Raw genomic sequence first — 24,591 nt, forward strand, 5'->3', positions numbered from 1 at the left:
CACTTTTCGATAAGTACTGAATTACTTCTGGACGACGGCTTTAAGCGTTTTTCGTACTTTTTCAGAAACTATCGTTCTCCTGTTCTCTTCACAGATGAAGCGGGCCGCCGCTCTTCACTGAATGTATTCCGTGCTCACCACAAGATCTAGACTGATTTCCAGCGGGTAAACTTCTTGATCGTGTCCTTGGCTACTTGTCGCACAGCTCTGATCCTCCAACAGTAAAAAATCGGGTTCAGAGACGATTTTAAGTAAGTAAGAGTTGCTGTAACGCCGAAAATTATTTCAAATTTCTTTCCAGGCATTCGGCCATATCTCATGAGCATAACCACAACGATGAACGAGATATAGCAGATAACTAATGCCAACTGCAACTATAATACGCTGGAAACTGACTTCTTGTAACGTGCTATATTCAGAGGCACTTGTCTTTCGTTAGATTGTCCTTGTAAGACTTTGTGCGCCTGAAGTTGATGTTGCCGAAGCTTGCGATAAATCTTCGTGTGGGAAAAGACAGAGGTTGATACAGAAATTATTATAAGAACGAAGGCTACAGTAAACGCAAGTTTGCTTTTCCAAAAGAACAGCGATCCACTTGATAAACCAATTAACCAGAAACCAGAAACCAGAAATTATTGTATTATAAAATCCACTGTACATAGTCCCATAACATCTTTTAACTTGGATTTAAATTTTACTATTGTAAATAGCTATAGGTTTTTTTTTTTGTTGTTTTTTGTTGTTTTTTTTTCTAATTTAACTCGTTTTTGTTATGTCCCCGTATTAGTAGGGGAGTTTTTCTCCAGCTAGGTGGTTGATGACATTCTTAATAAAGTTTCTATCTATCTATCTACCAATAATTAATGCACGAACTCGTGGTAATGTTACAACATGCCCGTATCTCAGTCCAGACAACAGGGCTTGAAGTCTGTCCATGCTTATGACGCTGGATGTGAAGACCGCTAGGTCACATCAAGTAAAACTTATAGCTCGATGTATCCGGTGTAAGCTGGAAGTGTTTTTCCAGTATGTTCCGGTAGTAAACAAACGGAGAACGGCCCCAAGTGTTTGAACAATAACTCCAACGCAAAGATCAGTTACTGCCAAGCATCGAAACAGAAGTTTTGTCGGTGGATGAAGAGAAGTCTCTTTATGAAGAGAAACAAGGATCAGAACATTGCCCAATGATGCAACGATGGACAGAAATATGTTCAGGGCTGGAAGAAATTTAAATACAGTCATTAGCATGTTTCCTTGTTTGGTTAATGTCCCTTGTAAGGTTAGCGTCTGTTGTAAAGTTCGTAGGGTCTCGTACGTCGAAGCCAACTTTTTGTTTAGCGGGGAGAGGATGTTTTGCATGGCGGAGAGAGTCCGATAGGAAAATTTAATATGAGATGGAGGCTAGCAGCTGGTATTTGCAGAAATAAAAACTGACACTGACTACGGCTTTGTATTTTTACATTTAGGTAAGGTAGGTAAATAAATAAGACACCTAATGTCAAGACTGCTCTTAGGAACAATCACAAGACACCGAATTTTGGGTGCCTTATTTATACAGTACTGACATTCAGCTGCCATAATTATCAAAACATCGCCTCAATAGCAATGAAAAGTCGATGTGATTACTTATTCCCATCACATCGTAAGCTTCTATATTATTTAAAGTTTTTTAGTGCGAGAAGCGGCCGTTGATGGAGTTTTCCCGGTCCTCCACGGGACGGGGAGTTGTAAGCCATTAACTGAGTCATTAAAAAAAAAAATAATGGTCTCGCTCAGGCTTCCTTTGGGAACAGGAGGGTCCTAATGAGGTGGTGGCTTTTTACGCCTGTTGAATAATACTTAGGCATTTTACTGCTGATGGTTAAATTATTTTCCTTAGGGTAAACAGCAATCTTACAAATTAATTACCATTTTTGTAAAAATTAAACAGTGCCTTTTTTGTTCAAAAAATAATAGAAATATAGATATTTTTTATTACTGTAAAACATATTTGAGTTTAATTAGGATCAGTCTGTAACTTATAAGAATTGTAGACTATTATAGTCCCAATTTTTGGTGAATATTTCTTTTGTTAAAGAGTAAAAGTTAATTGTCACGAGCAAATGAAGATCGGAAGAATGGGAAAAAAAAGATCATTAACAATTCCATGAAAGACCTGCCTTTGGGCTTCAAAATATTTGCTTTCCAACCTTTTAGTCCGTATGATATGTTATTGAATTTAGGTTCAAAAAGCAGTGTTCTCTTTTTTTTCTTTTTCTAAGTCTGGGACTAAAGGGAAAACACGCCACAGTAAATTGAACCAACTTAGCTTGTGCTACAGGTCATAACCTAATATCAATCTTTTCAGGTGGGTGTCCTTAATTTAAACTCCAAATGGTGAAAACCGATTTCAATACCCAGAAAGCACTTTACCAAGATCAACCTATTAAAAAATACAGACTGTTTTGTCCCTAAGGGCAATCTTATATGGACAATACGACAAAAGATACAATCTACAACGGTAAATAGTCGGGTTTAGGGAAGAATTTAGGTAGATAAAAGTCAACGTGACGTAGAAAGCTATATTGCATGCGCTTTCAGATATGTGGTCACGGAGAGTTACGAGAAGCCACAAAACGATAAACGCGATATAGCTGGTAACTGATGCTCACTGCACCCACAATACGTTAAAAAAGTTACTCTTTGAATCATTCTATATTCAGAGGCACTTCTCCTCCGTTAAGTTGTCCTCGTGGGACAGAGGGCACTTGAAGTTGTTGTCGAAGCTTCCGATAAATCTTTGCAAAGGGTAAGACAGAAGTTTTTAGAGAAAATCATTATGAGGGCAAAGGCTACAGCTAAGGCCAGAGCGATACTTTAAAGGCCGGTATATCGATACACATGATATACCAATCAACCAAAAGCAAATGAAAACTCCAAGGACTCGGGGTAATGTTACAACACGTCTGTATCTCAGTCCAAATAAGAGGGCTTGAGGTTAGGAATGAGGTTAGATGTGATGTGATGTGAAGATCGATACTTGACACAAAACAAAGCTTGAAGGACCGCCTATTGTAGTTATGTAGTAAATTACTTTTCAACTCATTTCAGTTGTTACAGAAGATGAAAGGAAAACGGCGTAGAGTGATGGTGTAATAACTCCGACACAAAGATCAGCGATCGCCAGACAGCACAAAAAAAGTTTTGTTGGTGGATGAAGACAAGTCTCTTTATGGAGAGCAACAAACTAGGATCAGAGCATTGCCAAGTGATGCAGTGATGGAGGGAAAAAAGGTTCAAGGCTGAAAGAAATGTGGCCATGTCTGTCGGTAACCAGTAATAGCTTGCTTCGCTCAGCTTGATTGTCCTGAATGTTTTGTTCACAGTAAAGTTCGTCATTCTTGTTTACAGACTCTTCTGCTTATAAGCGTGCTGTGTCGCGGAAAAGCTCTCAATGGGCGCGTTTTACATGTATGACAGAGTAATTTAGACATTCCTTGTGCTTATATCTTTAATCAGCACTTTTAGAGTGATCATGCAACATTAAATTAATAATCAAGAGCAAATAAAGGTCGGAAGAACTCACAAATGTCGTATAAAGATTCCATGAAACACCCGCCGTTTGGGATTCAAAATGTCACCTTAACAACCTTGTTTATTTGTCCGTAAAATATATATTACAGTGGATTGACTTTTAAGTATCGGTGTCTTTTTTTTCCCTTTTTTTTATGGAATAACTTAAGAATTATTTTTAAAAGCCATAGCTCGTCCGGAATATCCAAATATATAAGCAGAACCTCAGGATGCTTTCCTTCACCACTTTATTATAAAACTAAATTAAGCTGAATTACCATTAATATATTGATTCCGTTTGCATACAGTCTGGAATTACTTAACGGACAATTCAGTCTGGAAATGATTTTACGACGTGTTCTAGTCCAGAAAATTAGGAGTTATTTGCCTTCTCCTAGCAATTTTTGAAAAGGAACAATAAATAAAGCTCCACAAGAGATGATGATGGTGTGTAGGCATTTTGAGAGTTGCGATTATGTATTAGTGTGGAGCCTATTTCGTAAGTCATATTGTTAGCAGCAGTCCAGAAAGAAATAGTGAGCTAAGCATTATATGCTTTAAAAATATAAGCCCATGCACATATGGGAAACATTTTTAAAACTTTAATTTAAGCAGCACCTGTAAATTCTTCCAATTTTCTTCTATTGGGTTCTCTGAGTTTAACTAGAGTAATACATTGCTTCACGTTTATTTAGAGAACCATTTTGTTCGGAAATATCTTGAGCAAATAATAGACTAGTCATTTGGCTGCCTGTGGCAAATTCACTTCTACCTTGGTCGTTTCGCCACCTTACGGCGGTTTGTTTAAAGACCTAGAAATTCACACCAGGCTTCCTTATGAACGGCACGGGGAGGGGGCAGAGAGGCGGGGGGAGGGGAAGGATTGTTCCTCCATATCTAAGCGTAAAGAATATTCAAGCAATGGTGATGAAACTTAGATTCTATATCGCATATTAAAAAACCTTTGGGAACATGACGTCGTCATGACGTTGAAATAATTTCGTCTTCTTACCCAAACAGTCGCCAACCTAAAACAACCATACTGAAGCTTTTTTATTCTTCCAAAACATCCTGGTGAGGAAGATACCACCAAAAATTATTCAAACAATTATTAAAAGTCACTTAAACGAATAATAACCTTGGTCAGTGATATTCTTTGCAAACTTTATTCTTCCAGGGATATCCAATTAGGCCTACCACAATTGTGAATGAAATTAGATCTTGTTCTTGTACTAATTGAAAGTATATACTTTTCCCGCGATTCTCGTGCACGTTTCCATTTTCAAAACTAATTAGGTATTCTCCCCATTATATATTTCATAGGAGCAATACTTTTTGTGCTTTGTTCCGCTCTTGAACCTTTAACCTCTCAACTGCAGAAAGTCTTTCAATAGTCCTTATTGGACTACAGTAGAATGCACACATTTAAATAAAAGCCTAGTCAAATTGTTTGCCTGACGTCCTTGGGTGTTTCCGCAAGGATCATGCACTAGGGCATTGGTTATCTGCGAAACCTTTAAAATAGTAATAAGCGCTATCAATCCTTTCTTGGAAGAACGTGAACCTGGAGAGTGCCGTCGACATCGCACCTCAAGTTTCAGTGATCTCAGATTTAAGGATCTGGTAGCTGATACTCCTATGCTGCCAATCAACCAAACTTGTAGTTCCTGGGTGGCATAACTCACATTACTCCGATTAAAAACTGTAATCGGACAATCAATTGCTTTATTGCTAGCACAGCTTTGGTGCCTGACCCAAAATTATTCATATTCTATAATAGGTATCCAAGTAAAGTGTATATACACTTCTGCTCTTCAAAGTCTGAGCGAGACCATTATAAACTGGCTACTTCAATTACTACTTCAACATAGTTTGGAAAAAGAAGAAAAAAAAAACACTGGAAAGACGTTTTGCGAGATTTAAACCCATTATGTAACATAAGAAACTTTTCTCATGATAGAGAGTTAAAAAAACGGTTCAAGCGATCTATTGTTCTCACAAAGTATGAGTCTTTGGCCAATCTTGTCATTATTTCTACCACAGATTTTGCGTTTACTATCTACTTCTTTTATCTCAGATATTAACGATTAAAAATCTTCATAACGTTGAGTTGCCACCCGTGTGGATTGCAAGTGAGTTTCTTTCTAGGAGGTAGTTTGTGAGTGGTTTGTGCCATGATCGCTGTTAGGATCAGTTTCGAATAAAAATGTTCCCGTGTGGATTGACAACGTTTTTCACATGGTTTCCCTGGTTTCTTCCACAAAGATCATGTACAGGCCAGTTATCCCCTATGTAACCGTCATAATAATAGTATAATGACTCTTCCGTATTAAAACAGAGTCCAAAGCGACTTGTACCAAAGATGGAAGGGGCGGGCCTATACTTGCACGTATCAGTAACCTGTTTAACAATTTGACAGTTCACGCTTCCGCTCTTAAAGTACACCAAACTTCCCGTTCCTGGATCGCACTTCAGCCAGTTGTTTATGTTGCTCTTGATGAGGACCTCTCTGCCAAGTTGTTTCCACAGCGAGAAGTTTATGGCGTTGTAGTCTGTTTCGTTCAATGGAGGAGTTGCAGAGATTGGCACGTCCACTTCAGGTTTTACTGGCCAATTTGGTCTTGGTGTGATTGCGTTTGACTTATCTTTAAAGTGATTGTAATTTGTGAAAGTATAACTCCACACTAGAGTCCAGCCTCCTCCGTCAGTCTACATATCGCAGTAAGCCTTGAATGCGTTGTCTCGAGAATCACTGCTTGGATTAATCCAATAAACCCCCGACGATGGAGGAGGAGATTGACTTAGTAGAGTCTGGCATGAAGGAACGGCTGCCGGTTGGTTTTTACCTATCCAGAATGCATTGACATATGTTATTTTCTCACGTTACTAAGATATGATTGAAAAAAAAAAAGAAAACAAAAATGATTGGAAAAAAAAAAACCAAAACAAAACAAAACAAAACAAAAAAAAACAAAAATGTTCGAGCGACGTACGCTCGTTATGTGAGGCCAAACTACACAGTGATACCTGGACAAGGAAAAAAAAATTTCATGGAGAACTTTCTTTATGTAGAAAATGCGCTTTGTTTACCTTGTGATATAGGAGTTTCCGCTGAGATAACCTGAAAAAGAATTGAAACGAAATGTTAATTAATCAATGAAGAAACTCTACTTATAAATAAAGCCTAACCCTGAAACTTCCCCACGTTATTTTTGCGTTCTTGTTTTTCTTAACTTTACAAAACGCTAAAACCCTCCCAAAAGGGCTCAAAAACTGTCAAAATCGATTAGAAAAGCTATTTTTCTAAATAAATAAAACTTACTGCAAGAAAATTACCATTTTTTTTTTCGAATTGAGCACACGAAAATTTAGGCTTTGAACTTACCTGTTTAAAAGCAGTAGAAACAAGCGACGAGAAGAAACTTTTGTTTCAAAGTTTTTGGGAATCATAAATGATCCTCTATAGAAAGTTTTATCATTAAAATAGCTCCTTTTTTGCAGTGCTAGCAAAAAACCTTGCGAGAGGGGAGAAGGAAGTAGGTTAAGCTGTCCTTGTACATGCACATGACAAATGACAAACCTTTTCGACGTAGAAAGACCCTTGTCGTTGCAAAAACCTGTCTGGATACATCTTTTTTGTTTCCCTGTGGAGCGAACACGTTCCTCCTTCTGTGATATAACCTGCACTTTTACAAAGGGCCTGTCTCGCGCACATGTGAGAACAGGACAACAATGAATTGACCTCACCATTCCAAATGGCATCTTCACTTAAGAGTAACGACTTTTCTTCGATTTGAAAGAAAACGCCCAACTCTTCAGCTTTGGAAATTGCTATCAAGGACAATATTGTAAGAACTACGCTGAACATCTGCAAAGAAAAAGAAAGAAAATGAGAATAAAATAATGGAGTAGTTAACCACCCCAAAAAGGTAAGTGAACAAGAGCGAAAAAAAAATAGGTGATTAACATCAATTCAAAAGGAATATGTAAAAACAAATTGTCCAGAAGAAGTACTTGCCATTTAGGTTTAGAGATGTATTCGTGGAGCGATGCTGTCAAAGCGCATTCGTATGTGAAATCATAAAGCAGCTTAAGTTTACTCATCTTTTACAAGTAAGACGAGCGCAATTAACTTCGAGACAAATGTTTGTCAATGAATTTAAGTGCATTTCGTGGTCTCCTGAAAAGACAAGCGGCAAACGATTCCTTTTAACGAGATAATCATCCCCACCATGGCACCGTTACTTAAGCGCTTTAATGATTGTTTTGCTTCAGTCTTTGGCGTTGTTTTGAATGACAGAATTAATTGATTACGATGTAAACCATTTCGACTTTGCAATAGGAAACTTTAAAGGTTTAAGAACACCCATTCCTTCTCCAGCTTCAAATCTCCATGGCGTAGAATTAAGCGTTGCATTATCTGATCCCATGTGATTTTAGCAAAGGATACAGAAATGGAATCTCGTGGTGCATTATAATATAAATAAATAAATGAGGAAGTAGTTTGGTATTCTAAGAACCAAAAAAAAAAGATCATTTTTAAATTGAAACTAGCTATGTACTGCCATTGCGGCTTAGAATCTATTAGTGCACTTGCAAAGTTGGAGTCTCTGACATCTTAAGTCAACATGTTGTCGTCCACCACTTTTAAAATCCATATTCGCAAAACAAATAAGAGGACTAATAATTTCAATTACCCCCATTTCGTTTATTTCTTATCAATTAGGGCCTCCTGGAACTAGGGCGCACAAGCTTTTAGGCGAGTACAATTTTAAAGAGCTTTCACACGTCACAAGTAGATTACCTTTGATTGTTCAAACTTCCGATTACTTCTTTATTATATGACCAAGAAAATCACGAACGCGCCTGTTATTGAATGTTAGCTGCGTGGCAAATTCAAAGTTAAGGATATCAGCCAATCACAATGAAATAATGTTCTCAGTGATATCAGGGAAAATAATTAATTTAGTCATATTGAAATCAGGCCTCTTTTGATCTTCTAAGACCGTTGGGAGAGGGGGGTGGGGGGTTTTGAGGCCATCCTACTCTAACTCCTAGGTTATTGAAACCATGACGATGAAACTGGAAAGATTTAAACCACGTGCCAAAATATGTTCTTCGAAGTCCTCAAAATTGAATGAAAAAACAACATTGCAGTTAAAAGTTAAAATCGATAAGAAAGGCTACAGTTATTTCAAAAAACAAATGTTCATTAGCGAAAGAAAGTCACATGTCACGCCAAATAAGTTTCAGTGCTAAGGGTTAACAAACATGGAGCTCACCGCCTCGGCGTCTTTTTTTATGCTCGAAGAACTTACTCTATTTCTTCTTCGTCACGCAGACAACATGGCTTAGGTATAGCCATCTTGACTTGCAAGACGAGGTAAACGTTTTATCATGATGTCCGCGACCTTAACTTCAATAATCACTTATATGACATCGGTACCTTAGTGAGATAATTCTTGAACTAATACACCAACTGGGCATTGTTGTAAACAGACTCTAAATGTGGGCTAAGGTAATGTAAAGCAATCCTTTTGTTTTTACACGATAACAATACGACAGCAACGCTGATGTGGTCGTGTCAAAAAAGTAAACAAAACTAACACTCAGAAGACGACGAAAAAGGTATTTACAAAAGGAAAAGAACTATTCTGGACTACATCTTTTTTTTTGTTTTGTTTTGTTTTGTTTTTTGAGCCGTTTTTCTGCACCAGTTGTTTTACTCTCAGTCCTCTTTTCAATTTCCCCATTAAAGGAAAAAAAGGCAATGCCTTTCCCAGTACTAGTATGAATGACGCCTGCCCAAATTCTCTCTATAGTCCAGGTGAATTTGTCTTCTCGATTTCTTTTGTTTTCTTTTCTATTTTATACACGACCAAAGAACTCCATGCTTTAAAGATTTACCGTGTATTAATAAAGGCCATCATTTCAAGGATAATATTATAATAAATTAAGGGTAAAAGTGTTCTTGGTTTGTATTAATACTTGAATTTACTTCAAAGTCACTGCAAGAACATTCATAACCTGCGTAGCAAGCGTTTCTGTGGGGTTTGGAAGCAAAGAAAGACCGAGGAACGGGATTTTCGGTGTCTTGTCTGCGCGGAAAATGGAGCGAGAGCCAAAAAAAAAAAAAAAGAAAAGAAAAGAAAGGAAAAGAAGGAAAGAAAGAGGGGGGCGGGGGAGGGGAAGGAAGGAAACGCTTGCAGACCCCTGGATTTTGAAAACCTCCGTTCGCCAGCGAACGGGGCTCGTGATTGGCTGGGCTAGTCCAATATTATTGACATGTGTCGATCTAAGGTATTTTAATACCTTTGAGTGCCAGACAAAAGGAGAAGACGCGTTCGAAGCTTGTTTACAAAACCGTCTTTGACTTTTCTCGCTAAACGAAGATTTAGTCATCACCTGCGACAGTACGGTAGAAATCCTGTAGTGCAATGCCGATGCTTTGGTTTTTCGAAGCCCGCACATTATTGCAGAAGCAAGCGCGACACAATTTGCGGCTGTTCCTTTAATTTTGACATCACTTTCTTGAATGCCACATGCGCCAAGGACAAGATAATAAACCACGGGACAGAAAATTCGCACTACTGAGTGGGAAAACCTAGTGATTTCGTCTGGCTTGTTACATAGCAGCATGTTGTCGTAGGTACTCTGACACTATTTCATCAGAAGCCTTTTTATTGACAGCATTTAGAACCTCTGGGTACAATTCTGAATGATTTGTTATAGTGTTACATGCGGCATGCCAGTTTTTGTCGCATATTTGCCTTACCAAAAATTTAGTCGTCTCGTCGCGGAGAATTCTTACGAGGACATTTTATGAACAACTTTGAATTGGAGGCCGCCTAGGGGAAGATTATCTTTATTCAGATACTGGTCAAGATTATCGTTTCTTTTTTTCATCTTAGATGTTTGAAGCCTCTCCTGCCCAAATTGGAAAGTTTGCCGAGAAGACTTTCCGTTGTTTGTTTTTGCTACAGGCGATAACACTCGAACCGATTTGCGGATCTGGCGTTTCCAGGAAACGCTTCTTTACTGGAGTTGCCTTTGTGGGAGTTGACTTGCTAATTTTACCTTGTATCGATTCCTGGACGAATAAATGCAGTAATCCAAGATTTCGAATCTTGCGAGCACAAGGATTACAGACACGACTTGAACAGTTTTGTGCTAAAACTTCACCCTTGCAGTCCTTCCTTTTAGACGGATTGAGTAGAAATATAGCTTGATTATAAATTACTAAATTTAATTCATCGAGATTTCTCCGTTCCCACCGTGCGCTCGTTGTTTCAGGCAGTATTTTGACAAGTTAGTTTGGTTCAAAGTTCACTTCCGCTACGGAAGGCCGAAGATTTTATTGGTAAATTTATGACAGCCGATCGCAGCAAGACATCTCAGTGTGTTCGTGGGCGGTTTTCAAAATTCAGGGGTTTGTCTGCAAGCGTTTCCTTCCTTCCTTCCTTCCTTCCTTCCCCTCCCCCTCCCCCTTTTTTTACTCGCTCCATTTTTTGCGCTGTAATTCTTTGCTCCCAAACCCCACAGAAACGCTTGCTACGCAGGCTAGAACATTCACAAAACAATTGTTTTTGGTCACGCTGCAGAGAGAGGGCCTTTTGCAATTGATTGGCAAATTCCTCGGCTTGATAATTCAGCAAAATACTGCAATAATCACTTCAGGAGTTAACTAGTCAACACGCATTTCTTGCCTAATATTTGCTGCTTCCTGACGTTTTTCCCTCCAAAACCCCGCTCATATTGATAGTCACTACATCACTTTTTAACCATCTTGTCATTGTATTAATTATTTGACAGACAGCGCATCCAACTTGGAAAACGCTAATTTCGTCTCGACTTCCTTTCAGCAGCTTCTAATAAAGTTAATATTTTAACATTCTCATTTCGACTTATGTGCGAACTAATCATCATGCATAGCTATCTTCATTTTTTATAATGTCGGTTTCTCGTAATAATAATAATAATAATAATAATAATAAATATAAACTCAGACCCCATAATTTTTAAAACGTACGTTGTAAAGACACACGTCCGGGGTAAAGACACACGTACCGGGGTGTCTGCCAGAGCACAATGTTGTTGATAAGCCATCAATGATCACTTGGGGCACACGGAGTGATGCCAGTCTCATTATTATACCAACCTCCATCATAACAGATGCTTACAATGAGATTGTTACGCGGAGAAAGAATGTTTTTCTGGTGCCATATGGTAAAACCGGAAAGGAATTTATTGATCAGGTTACATCGCACATTAATGACTGGAATAGCAACTCTGATCAACAGCACATATCCTTGAAAGCAGCCTTTGTCCTTTTGACTGTTGCACTTCAAAAGCCAAGCCCGAAATTTAAGACAAAAGACCATCAGGATTTCTTATCTAAGCGCCTTGCGCTCTGGAAGGAAGGGGAAATCAGCAAGTTGCTACGCGAAGGTAGAATGCTTCAGGGGCGTATTGGAAAGCTTAAGACATTTGATCAACCGGAAAAATCCAAGATATTTGCTAAGCTTGTGCTCGAAGGACAAATCAATTCAGCGCTGCGTTTCCTTAGCGAAACATCAACAGGGGACGTGCTGGAGCTAACGGATGACGTCATGGCCCAGTTGAAAGAGAAACATCCAAACCCACAACCAACAACGTTGGGCTCACTTCTCTTCGGGCCGATTAATGATGATATCCCTGAATCGGTGTACTCAGAGATAAATGGGGAGATGATAAGGGAGGCTGCGTTAAGAACAAAGGGATCAGGGGGACCATGCGGGGTTGACGCTAATGGTTTTAGAAGAATGATGGCTTGCAAATCCTTCAAACAGTCGTCTACAAAATTATGCGAGGCAATAGCCACAATGACAAGGACTCTATGTACAACTTATATCGACCCTGCAACCATAGAGCCACTGGTGGCAAGCCGATTGATTCCCCTGGATAAAGGTGAAGGTGCAGTGAGGCCTATAGGGGTCGGCGAGGTGATACGAAGGATTATTGGAAAGTGTGTAATGAACATTTCTAAGGGAGACGTGGTTGAGGCGAGTGGTGCACTCCAGCTATGCGCAGGTCAAAAGTCCGGCAGCGAGGCTGCTATACATGCTATGCATGCCATATTTGAAGCAGATGACACGGACGCGGTACTGCTCATCGATGCTTCTAATGCATTCAATGCACTTAACAGAGCAACTTCACTGCATAATATCCGGGTTCTTTGCCCTGTAATTGCAGCATATGTCATCAATACTTACAGGAAGTCGGCACGCTTGTTTATTACCGGCGGCAAAGAGATCATTTCAGCTGAAGGAACAACACAGGGTGACCCACTTGCTATGGCCCTCTACGCCTTAAGTGTGCAGCCGCTGATCACAAGCCTGCAGGCGGCGTCCAGTATTAAACAGTGCTGGTTTGCTGACGATGCCTGTGGAGCTGGCTCTGTCCTGGAAATCAAGAAATGGTGGGATGTCCTCAACAGCCTTGGCCCAGTCTTTGGCTATTTTCCCAACCCCAAGAAATGTTGGATTATCTCAAAGCCAGATAAAGAGGCAAGCGTGAAAGAAGTGTTCAAGGACACGGCTGTCAATGTGACGGTAGAGGGACAAAAACATCTGGGTGCGGTGATAGGTTCACGGGAATATCTAGAGGAATACGTTAGCGAGAAGGTGACCAACTGGGTCAGCGAGATTACCAAGCTGGCAGAGTTTGCTCTTTCTCAGCCTCAAGCGTGTTATGCTGCTTACACCTTTGGCCTCAAGCACCGATGGACCTATTTTTTGAGAACTTTGCCTGATATTCAAGAATTATTGGAGCCTTTGGAGAATGCCATATCTAAGGTGCTCATCCCTGCAATTACGGAGCATAGGTGCACTCGGCTGGACAGGGACATTCTAGCACTGCCAGTCCGTCTAGGGGGGCTTGGCATGACAAACCCGTGTCTTGACGCAAATCTTGAGCAATCCTCCTCCGTCAAAGTTACCATCCCGCTGGTCCAACAGATCGTGGCTCAATCCCATCAGATGCCGGATGATTCTTTGGTCAAGCCACTACAACAGGCAATGAGGAGTGAGAGAGCAACGGTGCTCCAAGACAGGGCAGAGCATATCAGAGGGGTCGCCCCACAGAAAGTCCAACGGGCACTTGACCTTGCTTCGGAAAAAGGGTCATCTGTTTGGCTGACGGTACTCCCCCTTCGCGAAATGGGTTTCAATCTAAATAAGAGAGAGTTCCGCGATGCAATCAAACTGCGCTACGATTGGCCGGTCGATGATATCCCCTCCACTTGTGTATGCGGTGATGCTTTTACAGTGGACCACGCAATGATATGCAAGAGAGGTGGGTTCGTTACCCAACGTCACAATGAGCTGAGGGACTTAGAAGCCGAACTCCTGAATATGGTTTGTACCGATGTTGAGATTAAGCCTGTCCTGCAAGACATCTCGGGTGAACAGCTGGGAAGAGGTTCTAATCGAGCTCCAGATGCGAGATTAGATATTCATGCGCGCGGGTTCTGGGAGAACCAACGATCAGCATTCTTTGACGTGAGGGTTTGTCACCCTAATGCTGATTCGTATAGGGACCTAGAGCTCCAACAGATATACCGCAATCATGAGAACGAGAAGAAGCGTCTTTACGCGAGGAGGGTTTTGGATATCGAACAAGGAACTTTTACACCCCTTATTTTCACGTCAACAGGCGGCATGGGAAACGAGTGCCTGCAATACCATTCCAGACTGGCGCAGCTGATCTCCATCAAGAAAGGAGAAAATTATGCTAAAACAATTTCCTGGATAAGAGCAAGGACATCCTTCGCTTTACTAAGATCCGCACTAATCTGCCTAAGAGGTTCAAGAGCTAGAAGGAAAGCCTTTTGTGACTTTAAGAACATTGATATTGACGTTGAAACCCAGGAGGGAGCCATTATGTAAACACTGTTGAAATAGGTTTTAATAGTCTATTTCTTTTATTTACTTTTACCTTGTAATATACCGATATTGACGTTGAAACCCAGGAGGGAGCCATTATGTAAACACTGTTGAAATAGGTTTTAATAGTTTATTTCTTTTACTTACTTTTACCTTGTATAAACCTTATTTATATAAAAAAAAAGTAGTAGTAGTAGTAGAAGTAGTAGTATTAGCATTAGTTGTAGTAACCATGATATCATGACATATATGATATGACGATGATGATAATAAATTATTATTATTATTATTTTGATATTATTATTACTATTATAATTACCGAAAACTTAAGGAACAACAGAATTTCTGAATTTTTTACCAGATACATGTAAGATTCAAGTTTGCATGGAAAAGTGCTCAATAAAGTTTGCTATTATTATTCTTTAAAAAAAAAAAAATAAAAACAAAAACAAAAACAATAAATATAATAATAATGATAATAGTAATAATAGTAATAATAATGAACCTTTAACTGGCGTTTAATTCTGAGGAGGAGGGAAGCGTAAGAGAAGTATTACCGAGTCTGCGATGTAGAACTGTTAGAATGCTGCGAGAACTCGATCCAAACGCGTCTTCGATTTAACAGGCTTCCCCTTCCTTCCCACGTGTTACCGTAGAGTGTACTGGCTCGCTTAGCCTGTTTATTTTCAATTAATGGAAGTGACTGTCTGCCTGCCAGACAGCCGAGTCTGGACGTGTGTCTTTACAACGTACGTTTTAAAAATTATGGGGTCTGAGTTTTCGATACAATCAACGGTCTGAGTTTTTTCAAGATAAGCTGGGAGATAAACTAAGCTAAGCTAAGCTAAGCTAAGCTAAGCTAAGCTATGCTAAGCTAAGCTAAGCTAAGCTATGCTATGCTATGCTATGCTAAGCTAAGCTAAGCTAAGCTGAGCTGAGCTGAGCTAAGCTAAGCTAAGCTAAGCTAAGATAAGATAAGATAAGATAAGATAAGATAAGATAAGATAAGATAAGATAAGAACTTTATTAACGTGTCGAAGTCACTAGCATACAATGTATACTACTTGGGGACACCTAACTACGATTACTTATCTAATAATTAATAAAATATGAAATACATGTACGTTTGTAAGTATTTTAAAATATATATAAAACAAACAAGGACCATGCAGTAAGATCAAGTGTTAGCTCAAAACAGTCTCTACAAGTACTTTTCAGCAGGCTTGTGAACTCAACCAATTTGATGCGCTTTTTGAAAGTGTGCAATGATTCAGAAGATCGAATGGATTTGTCGAGTTTGAACCAAATGACATGGCCTAAATAAGTCAGGCTATGTTTGCCATGAGCAACAGTCCGAAATCTGGGTAAGGTGAAATCAGAATTTCTGAGGTGATACTGAGAATTGGTATTAAACAACAAATAACTCCGCAATGTAAGGTGCCAGACCGTTTTTGACTTTGTACATTATGATTGCAATGGCTTGCAATCATCGCGTATGAAGTGTTGGTAGTTTCGCTCTTTGCAAGAGTTCCTCATACGTCGATTTAATGTCACAATAAACAGCTCGTGGTGCTCGTTCCTGAATTCGTTCTGGTTTTCTGGCATTAGAAGAACGATAAAAATACCAGACAGCCTGAGAGTATGTGAGATGAGGTAGTATAGCAAATTTGACAATGTGTCATAGCTGATATCGTAATGAGGCTACGTAATCTCAGAAGAACACCAGTTTGACAGGAGGCTTTTTCTACAAACATTGCTTACAAGACTCGAGAATGATAGTTGATTGTATAGGGTAACCCCTAAGAGCGTTATGTCTGGTTTCTGATCAATTACAGTGTCATTAATGGCAATGTGTGAATCCTTATGACAGTTCCTTAGGCCCAGACTCATCACCTGATACTTTGAAAAATTTCCTTGTAAAAAGTTGTTGTTGTACCACTCAGAGATGTTTTTTCCTTCCTCAGTTAAAATTTCTTTCCGCTTCGTTAGTTGTCTTTGTCACTGAAAACAGCTGGTGGTCATCCGCGTACATAGTTTTCATCAGTGGAGAGGTATAGATTCCTGGGGACATCCTCTCGTGGTAGCGTACCAATCACTTGTTGTTTCTTGACTGATCCCAACCCTGTTTTTCCTATTTGAGTGAATATTATCGCACCATGGCGATTGAGTTGTTAGAGAAACCGTATGCTCTCAGTTTGTTGATGAGTAGGGAGGTTTCACAGCTCTGATTCTTTCGATATGCGGTCAAGTTGTTCCTTAACATAGGATCAATAAATGATGTGAGCAGTTTCCTCAGTAACTGCTCAAAGACCTTTCCTATCACTGTTAGTACTGTAACAAGTCTATAATTCTTGATGTCTTGTTTATTGTCTTTCTTAAACACTGGTACCCAATCACCTTTCTTCCATTGCAGTGGCCAATCGCAAGATTCAATGCAGCAGTTGTATAAGTCAGCAAGGGAATGAGAAAGCTTCCTACTCGCTATCTTTGAGATCTTAGGTGGTATTAAGTCGTGACCTGTGCTCTTTGGTAGAATCCAAGTTAGACAACGCAACCGCAATCTCCTTCGGCTTAAGGGCTTGGAATTTAAATTGTGCGGAGTCGCCGGCAGGTCGACAACTGCAGCTTTGGTTTATCGTATGCACACTCTCATGATGATACAGTTGGTCGTCAGACATACCTAATAAGCGAGTGTCACCAATGTCATTAGCCACTGAAGAGAAATATTTGGCAAAGTGCTCCTGTCAAGATTCTGAGTTATCGAGACACCCGACGGTCTGAGTTTTTCAAGGTCTGAGGTCGAGACACCCGGCAAGCAACTCCCGTAATGCCAAGGAAACGCACTCAGCAACACGTGAATAAAATAACAAAGAGCAAAAAAGGTAGGGCAGGGTAGCTAATTTTGGATTAACAGCAAGACAGAGCGCTTTTAAAACAAACAATAACTTACCTTGAACAGGTACGACTAATTTTCCATTAAAAGTTCTTCAGTTTTTTTTTTACAAAACAGTTAAAACTAGCTGTGTATTCTGATTTGCCTGTCAAAGGGGACAGGATATCAGCTACGTGAGCTGACAACTCGTAAGCGAAGTTGTTAACACAAGATACAGCAGGTCTTAATGGTATGTTTGGCTTGTGAATCTTAACTGATATCCTGTCCCCTTTGATAAACTTACTGCATGGGTTGCCCCGGCCCCAACGGCCATTTTATCAAATTTGACCTATACGGAGAATCTAGAAAAGATGCATGCGATTTATTATTTTACCGAACATTTAAAACGACACACTGAATGAACGAATGCTTCGAATTATTTCATTTTAAACAAAAGCTAACGTTGCCTGTGTTTCAATGAGCTTAAAAATAGAAACAGAACGGAGGGCTCTGTCCGGTACTCGTTTGAGTCAAATTTGAAGAAGACGCTCTTCACCGAGTGCGATTCACTGTACCCCAAGTTCTAGGCTGATTAACAAAAGTTCAGTTGTTTGATCGTGTCCTTGGCTGCTTGTCGTACACTTCTGATCCTCCAGCAGTAAAGAATCGGGTTTAGAGACGAATTAAGGTAGGTAAGAGTTGCAGGAATATCGACAGCGACTTGAAACTTGCCTCTAGATATTCGGGCATAAGTTGTGAGAGTAACCATTACGAGAAACGGAATGTAGCAGATAGCTAAAGTCAGCTGCACCCATACTGCGCTAGAAACTGTCCTCTTGTATCGTGTTATATTCAGAAGCACTTGCCTTCCGTTAGGTTGTCTAGGGGGTACTGCGTGTACTCGAAGCTGACGTTGTCGAAGCTTGATATAAATCTTTACATAGGAGAAGACGGAGGTTGTGAGGGAAAGTATTATAAGGGCAAAGAATACGGTAAAGGCAATTTCAATTTTCCAAAGGTATATCGATGCATTTGTTATACCAATGATCCAAAAGCAAGTGATAGCTGCACGAACTCGTGGTAATGTTACAACGTGTCTGTGTCTAAGTCCGGAAAACAGAGCTTGAAGTCTATCCACGCTTATTGCGGTGGATGTCAAGACTGATACGCCACATAAAAGAAGACTTGAAGTGATATTTAGTTTATTTATATAAAGCAAAGCTTTACTGCTCATCCCAGTTGCAGCATAAGAGGAAAACAAAACGGCGAAAAGTGGTTGCGAAATAACACCAACACAGAGATCGGTGATTGCCAGACATCGAAACAAAAGCTTTGTCGGTGGATGAAGAGAAGTCTCTTTATGAAGAGCAACAAGAATCAGAGCATTGCCCAGTGATGCAGTGATAGACAGAAAAATATTCAAGGCTGCAATAAATTCAGATACGCTCATTAGCATGTTAGTATGCTTGTTTGGTCCAGGTCCCTTTTGATATTTCCGTCTACAGGCAAGTTCGCCGTGGCTCGTACGTCGAAACTATCTCTCTTTTTCTTTTTTTTTTTTTTTTTCTCTTTTTTTTGTTCAATGTTGAGAACGAGTGTTTTATACAGTGAAGGGAATATGAGATGTAAGCTGACAGCTTGTTTCTGCAGAAATACAAACTGACACACATCTACGGTATTCTATTATCCAACTGCAGCGAATACCGTCCAAATGACAGTACAAATATACAGCGATGTTGTACAGTTATTTGTACAGCAGAAACCAGTTTGCCGTACAGGTTGGCGCGCCCACGCAAAACTGTCACACTCTCCCTCTTTCATTGATAAATTTATCGACTTTATATCACCTTACTTTATGTTTATTGACTTAATGTTATGTTAAATTTATTGACGTTTGTGTTACCCATATCATGATTTTCATCAGCAGTTAAGTAATAAATCTCTTATTAGATATTTTGGTGTGTAGTATCGCTTTATATTTTTTCTCGTTGTTTGTATTTTGACTCACCCCACGGGCTCGTCAAAATCCGGCGCAACTCGTAAAAATATGTAGCCACACTACACACCAAAACATCTAATAAGATATATGTATTTTTCACAGTTCTGTCTAATTTAAACAATATTGACATTCACCTGGCATAATTACCAAAACTTCACCTGTATGACAATCGGACGTCGACATGATTACTTATTCACATCACGCCCTAACCTTTCATATTATTTAACTTTTCAAAGTTTTTCCGTGCGATTAGCAGGCGTTCATCGATTCTTGCCGATTACCTATGTAACGGGATATCATAGACCATAAACTGAGTCATCAAAAACTAACCAACTCTCAAACTTGTGTTAAGACATGGATCCGGGCCTAAGGTATGGGTCGCACTTGGGAAATCTTTGCCAGAAACTGTTTACTTTGCGGTGGAAATCTGTCATCGCCGGCCTTTGCCTAGTGCGATCGCTGGTTTTCTGTTTTGGCAAAAACTTTGCGAATCGGCAAAACATCAAAGACGCCGTAGTGTTTGGGTGGGGCAGGCAGATTTTCGAAAAGTCGAGCCAAACAATGGGAATCACAGCGGTAATTGTCAACACTTGTCAACGTAACATGAAAAACGATATGCGCGGGAAGTTCAGTTCTAGTTCGCGGTCTTTCATCATGAGCGGACGTGGCTATTATTATAATCCCACACAATTTCAAGGTTTTCAAGGTTTTTACTGCTATAGCATGGAATATCCGCAGTATGCTCCCGTCTACCATGATATGACTGGAAGGGGAACGCAACCGAGCTCTTCACATGCGAGCATTGCGCAGGAAAACACTCTACTGGCCAGGTCCATGCAAGCAAGCGCTTCACAAGTGTCGTCGTCTTCATCTTCCTAATCGTCTCCTGATCCTGAACCCGCAGATACTGGAAAACGATCTTATGAAAGATGGTCAGATGACGAAGAAAAAATACTATCAACCTGTGGGCCGAGAATTTCGATCGCATCAGAAGCAGTCAAGCCCGCAAAGCTTGGGATGACATTGCCAAGGAAATAAATTTGAAATCTGGTAGTGACAATTATCTCCCACTAGTACGATCCTCCGTTTCTGTCTAAAAGTTTTCCTTTCCGGTTGCGGTTTCAAATTTTTGTGGTTTTTTAGCCGGCAAAGATGAAAACTTTTCCCAAGTGCGACCCACACCTAATTTGCATAAAATCTAAAAACAACCATAACTTTTCAACTTTTTACTTTCAATGCCGTCAGACTTGACAGCAATATGAAAGATAAAAGTGCTAGATAACTAGGTGGGAAAGGGAAATGGAGTGCTTGCATTTTGCAGTGAGTCGGATTTTTGTGATTAATTCTGAATCTGTACCCATAACTTTGATGTTACTTCATGTCTGATAACAGGTAATAGCTTTTCAGTCTAAATGGTAATATATCGGCATTATACGGTTAATGGTTATTATTATTATTATTATTTTTTTTTTATTTTTTTTATTTTTTTTTTTTTATTTTTTTTTATTTTTTATTTTTTTCGTTACGGTTGGTTAACGGCAATCTTAGAAATTAATAACTTTACTCTAAATTAAACATTTTAAAAGGTCTTAGGACCATTCAGGGACGGGGAAAAAAGTATTACTATTTACTCCTAACAGGTAATTTTTTTTTTTGTCCCATTTTTACGGCCAACGGTTAATCCCAATAGGACCCTTTTATAAGGTCGCAATGTAATAGGATAATTCAGTCAATCACGTGCGGAAGGAAAATGACGGTTAAAAACTACACGCTGTTCCCACCGAACTAAGATTTCAGATTTCAGATTTCAGATTTTTTATTAATTGACACTATTTACAGATATATTTCACTATTGCACACACTCACACCTTCTGACACTATGACTAAGGTCATTGATTGTTACGTTATCAACAAAATATCTAGATTATTACAAAAAGACTATTAGTACTATAGCAAACACCTAAGAAAGATATGAGACGTGCTCTCTATTTACAGTTTACAGAGTCTACCTCAACTAGCTTAGGCGGAACGGCGGAAGAGGAAGTTTTTTCTGACCTTATGGAGGATAATTTTCTTCGTCAGTTTGTCAAAGGTTCAACGCATATTGCTGGAAACAAACTTGATCTGCTTCTATGTAACTTCTCCGAAGTCATAGACCATGTTTCTACAACTTCTCCTTTGCAAAATGAATTTCCCTCTGACCATTATTTGGTGGACTTTTTTATCCGACTGAAATTCAAGCGATCAAAGCGTGTGCGCCGTAAAACGTACGAGTACAAAAGGGCAGATTTTGACGATCTGTGAAGTCGCCTACAGCTGCTACCTTCTGACATGTCGCACTCCGACGATGTTGACATCTATTGGTCTCGGTGGAAAGATTTATTTCTAGCAGCAGTTGCTGAATGTGTCCCAATGAAGACCATTAGAGACACCAACTCTCCTCCTTGGATAGACAGGGAAGTTAAGTCTGCATTACGCAGAAAGTACCGTGCCCTGAGGAAATATCGTGAAAACAAAACCGTGGAACGGAAGCTAAAGCTTAGATCTTTAAGCAATGAAATCAAGAGACTTGTTCGACAAAAACATCGCGACTATCTCCTTAAAATTGAAGGCTCTTTAAAGGAAAACCGTAAACTATTCTGGAACTATCACAAAGCTATCCTACATCATCGACCGGGCTCGAATACTGAGATCACCTTGGACGGGAAATCAGCAAAAACTGCAGCCGAAAAGGCTGAGCTTTTTAATGCTTATTTCTGCTCTGTGTTTACATCATCCAAGCAGGACAAAGCACGCAGTTTGCAACTGTATCCCATGAGAAGAAATACGGAACTTTCTGAGATCACACTATCTTTCAACGAGGTGAGAGATTGCTTGTTTATTTTGGATCCGTCAAAAGCCACTGGCCCCGATGGAATTCCTGCGCGTATTCTTAAAGAGTGCAGTGAGCAGATCGCGCCAAGTCTTTTTTCCCTATTCAACCATTCTTTGCGTACTGGGCGGTTCCCATCAGAATGGAAGTCAGCTGATGTTACTCCGGTTCATAAAAAAGATCTTTTAGAGCCAGCTGAAAATTATAGACCAATCTCACTTTTACCAATTGTGAGTAAAGTTATGGAACGCTGCGTTTGTAATAGACTTTATTCCCATGTCTCGCAATCAATTACATCCTTACAACACGGATTCATGCGTTCCCGTTCATGGCCTTCGCAACTCTTATCCGTACTCCATTCAATTGGGGAGGCACTCGACAAAAATAAACAGACGGATATTTTGTACCTTGATTTTGCCAAGGCCTTCGACACAGTTGATCACGTCATTCTTATTGAAAGCTGAAATGGTACGGTGTCACAGGTCAACTAATAGACTGGTTTTCTGACTACCTAAAGGACAGATCGCAGAGAGTTGTGATTGACGGCACCGCCTCTGAGCGTCTACCGGTCACTTCCGGTGTACCCCTGGGTAGTCTTGTCGGCCCACTCCTCTTTGTGATATTTATCAATGACCTCCCTGATGTCATCCATGAGCAAACCAGCACCGCTCTGTATGCTGATGATACCAAGCTGCACCGTACCATTTTGTCAGTGAAGGACTGTGCTATTCTCCAGCAGGATCTGACAAGTTTAAACACCTGGAGCCACGAGTCAAATATGAAGTTCAACGCCTCCAAATGCAAAGTGCTAACAATTACGCGAAAGAAAACACCTGTAAATCATGAATATCACCTTGGCGAGGTAAACATACAACGCGTTCAGGAAGAAAAAGACCTCGGTGTAACTATTACTAAAAATCTAACGTGGGACTCGCATGTAATGGGTATTGTACTCAAGGCTAATAGAATGCAGGGACTCTTAAAGAGAACTTGCCCACTTATGACCGACATCAAAGTAAGGCGGACACTTTATCTATCTCTCGTGAAGTCACAGCTTACTTATGCTACGGAAGTTTGGTCTCCTGCTAGTGTCAATTTGAGAACAACTGTAGAAAGAGTCCAGAGGCGCGCCACTCGCTGGATACTAAGAACTAGAATCGGCGAGATGTCCTACAAACAACGATTGCTGACCCTTCGCTTGATACCACTAACATATGACAGGGAACTGAGAGATCTTTTATTTCTCTATAACTGTATTTCTGGATATACTGACCTAAAAATTGAACGATATGTTACTTTTACCACACATGGCCGGTCCCCCTTTAAGAACCCCACCCTCGTACTAAAACCCGCTTACTGTAAAACCGCAACTTTTCAAGCTTTTTTTCAACAGAATTGTAAAACCCTGGCACACTATCTGTAATCTCGCCCCTCAAGACAAATTTTCTAACCTAAGTTTATTCAAATATTTTTTGCGCGCCACTTATTTTACTTTACTGCACACTACCTATGATATTGACATGCCCTGCTCTTGGTTCCTCTTCCGTAACTGCCCTTGCCACCGCTCTTAATTTTCTGTGACTAATATTATCCGCATCTTGTTTTTAACTATTGTATTAATTGATTTAACTATAATTTTTAACTATAAGTAATTATTAGATTTTATTGTAATTTTTATCAAATTTAAGATTTTCTATCACCATTCTTACTAGCTTTTAGGGTTGCGCCTGGCATGGGTAACTTTATTTTCCCGTTCGCTCAATTCCTATTGGTCCTTTTCTTCTTTTAATTATATTGTAATTTTGTGACCAATAAAGTTGATAGACTAGTAATTATCACATGGTTTTGAGATAATCTAAGTCAGAGAAAGGTGCATTTAACTTATTTGTATCGAGGGTAGGTTTGGTTGAACGAGAAAAGATGTGAGAAATTCAACTGAAGGCAAGTGTTTCCACTTAGCTTGCAATACAGATCAATTCTAACACCCAGAAAAGCACTTTTCCTGGTGGATCTTATAAACAAAATATTGACTGCTTAGTCCCTAGAGGCAATCTAGTCACTATTTTACTTACACGGGAAATGCAACAAAAGATGCAATCTACTGCTTTTCTCGTATTTTGCAAGCGCTAAATAATCGACGATGTTGATACGTTCTCCTGAAGAAGAAACTGAAAGACAAGAACTCTCTGTTTGTATTCATCACAGTCGAAGATAAAGAAGAAGGATCACTGACCTTTGTGTTGGAGTTATTACACAACCACTCTACGCCGTTTTCCTTTTATCTTCTGTAACAACTGAAATGAGTTGGAAAGTTATTTACTACATAACTATAATGGGCAGCGCTTCAAGCTTTGTTTTGTCTCAAGTATCGATC

At 39.6% G+C, this 24,591-nt stretch overlaps 2 protein-coding genes and 1 pseudogene across 3 annotated transcripts in view; 2 read left to right on the top strand and 1 right to left on the bottom strand.

Moving 5' to 3' along the window:
- LOC145502054 (proprotein convertase subtilisin/kexin type 4-like) overlaps positions 1-24,591 on the top strand; it is a 297,387-nt gene that overhangs the window by 26,717 nt on the left and 246,079 nt on the right. The gene's annotated exons all lie outside the window — the stretch shown is intronic.
- Positions 5,450-7,656, bottom strand: LOC145503298 (uncharacterized; annotated as a pseudogene). The gene is made up of 4 exons (XR_014051458.1): positions 7,567-7,656; positions 7,133-7,420; positions 6,643-6,673; positions 5,450-6,398 (listed from the first exon to the last, which is right to left on the bottom strand). The product of XR_014051458.1 is annotated as an uncharacterized LOC145503298 (transcript).
- On the top strand, positions 11,927-14,507 carry LOC145502362 (uncharacterized). The gene has a single exon (XM_081481667.1). It carries the CDS (start codon positions 12,006-12,008, stop codon positions 14,475-14,477), a length of 2,472 nt encoding a protein of 823 aa, XP_081337793.1. The 5' UTR covers positions 11,927-12,005; the 3' UTR covers positions 14,478-14,507.

This window comes from Orbicella franksi, chromosome 11, assembly GCF_964199315.1.
Source record: "Orbicella franksi chromosome 11, jaOrbFran1.1, whole genome shotgun sequence".
NCBI lineage: Eukaryota > Metazoa > Cnidaria > Anthozoa > Scleractinia > Merulinidae > Orbicella > Orbicella franksi.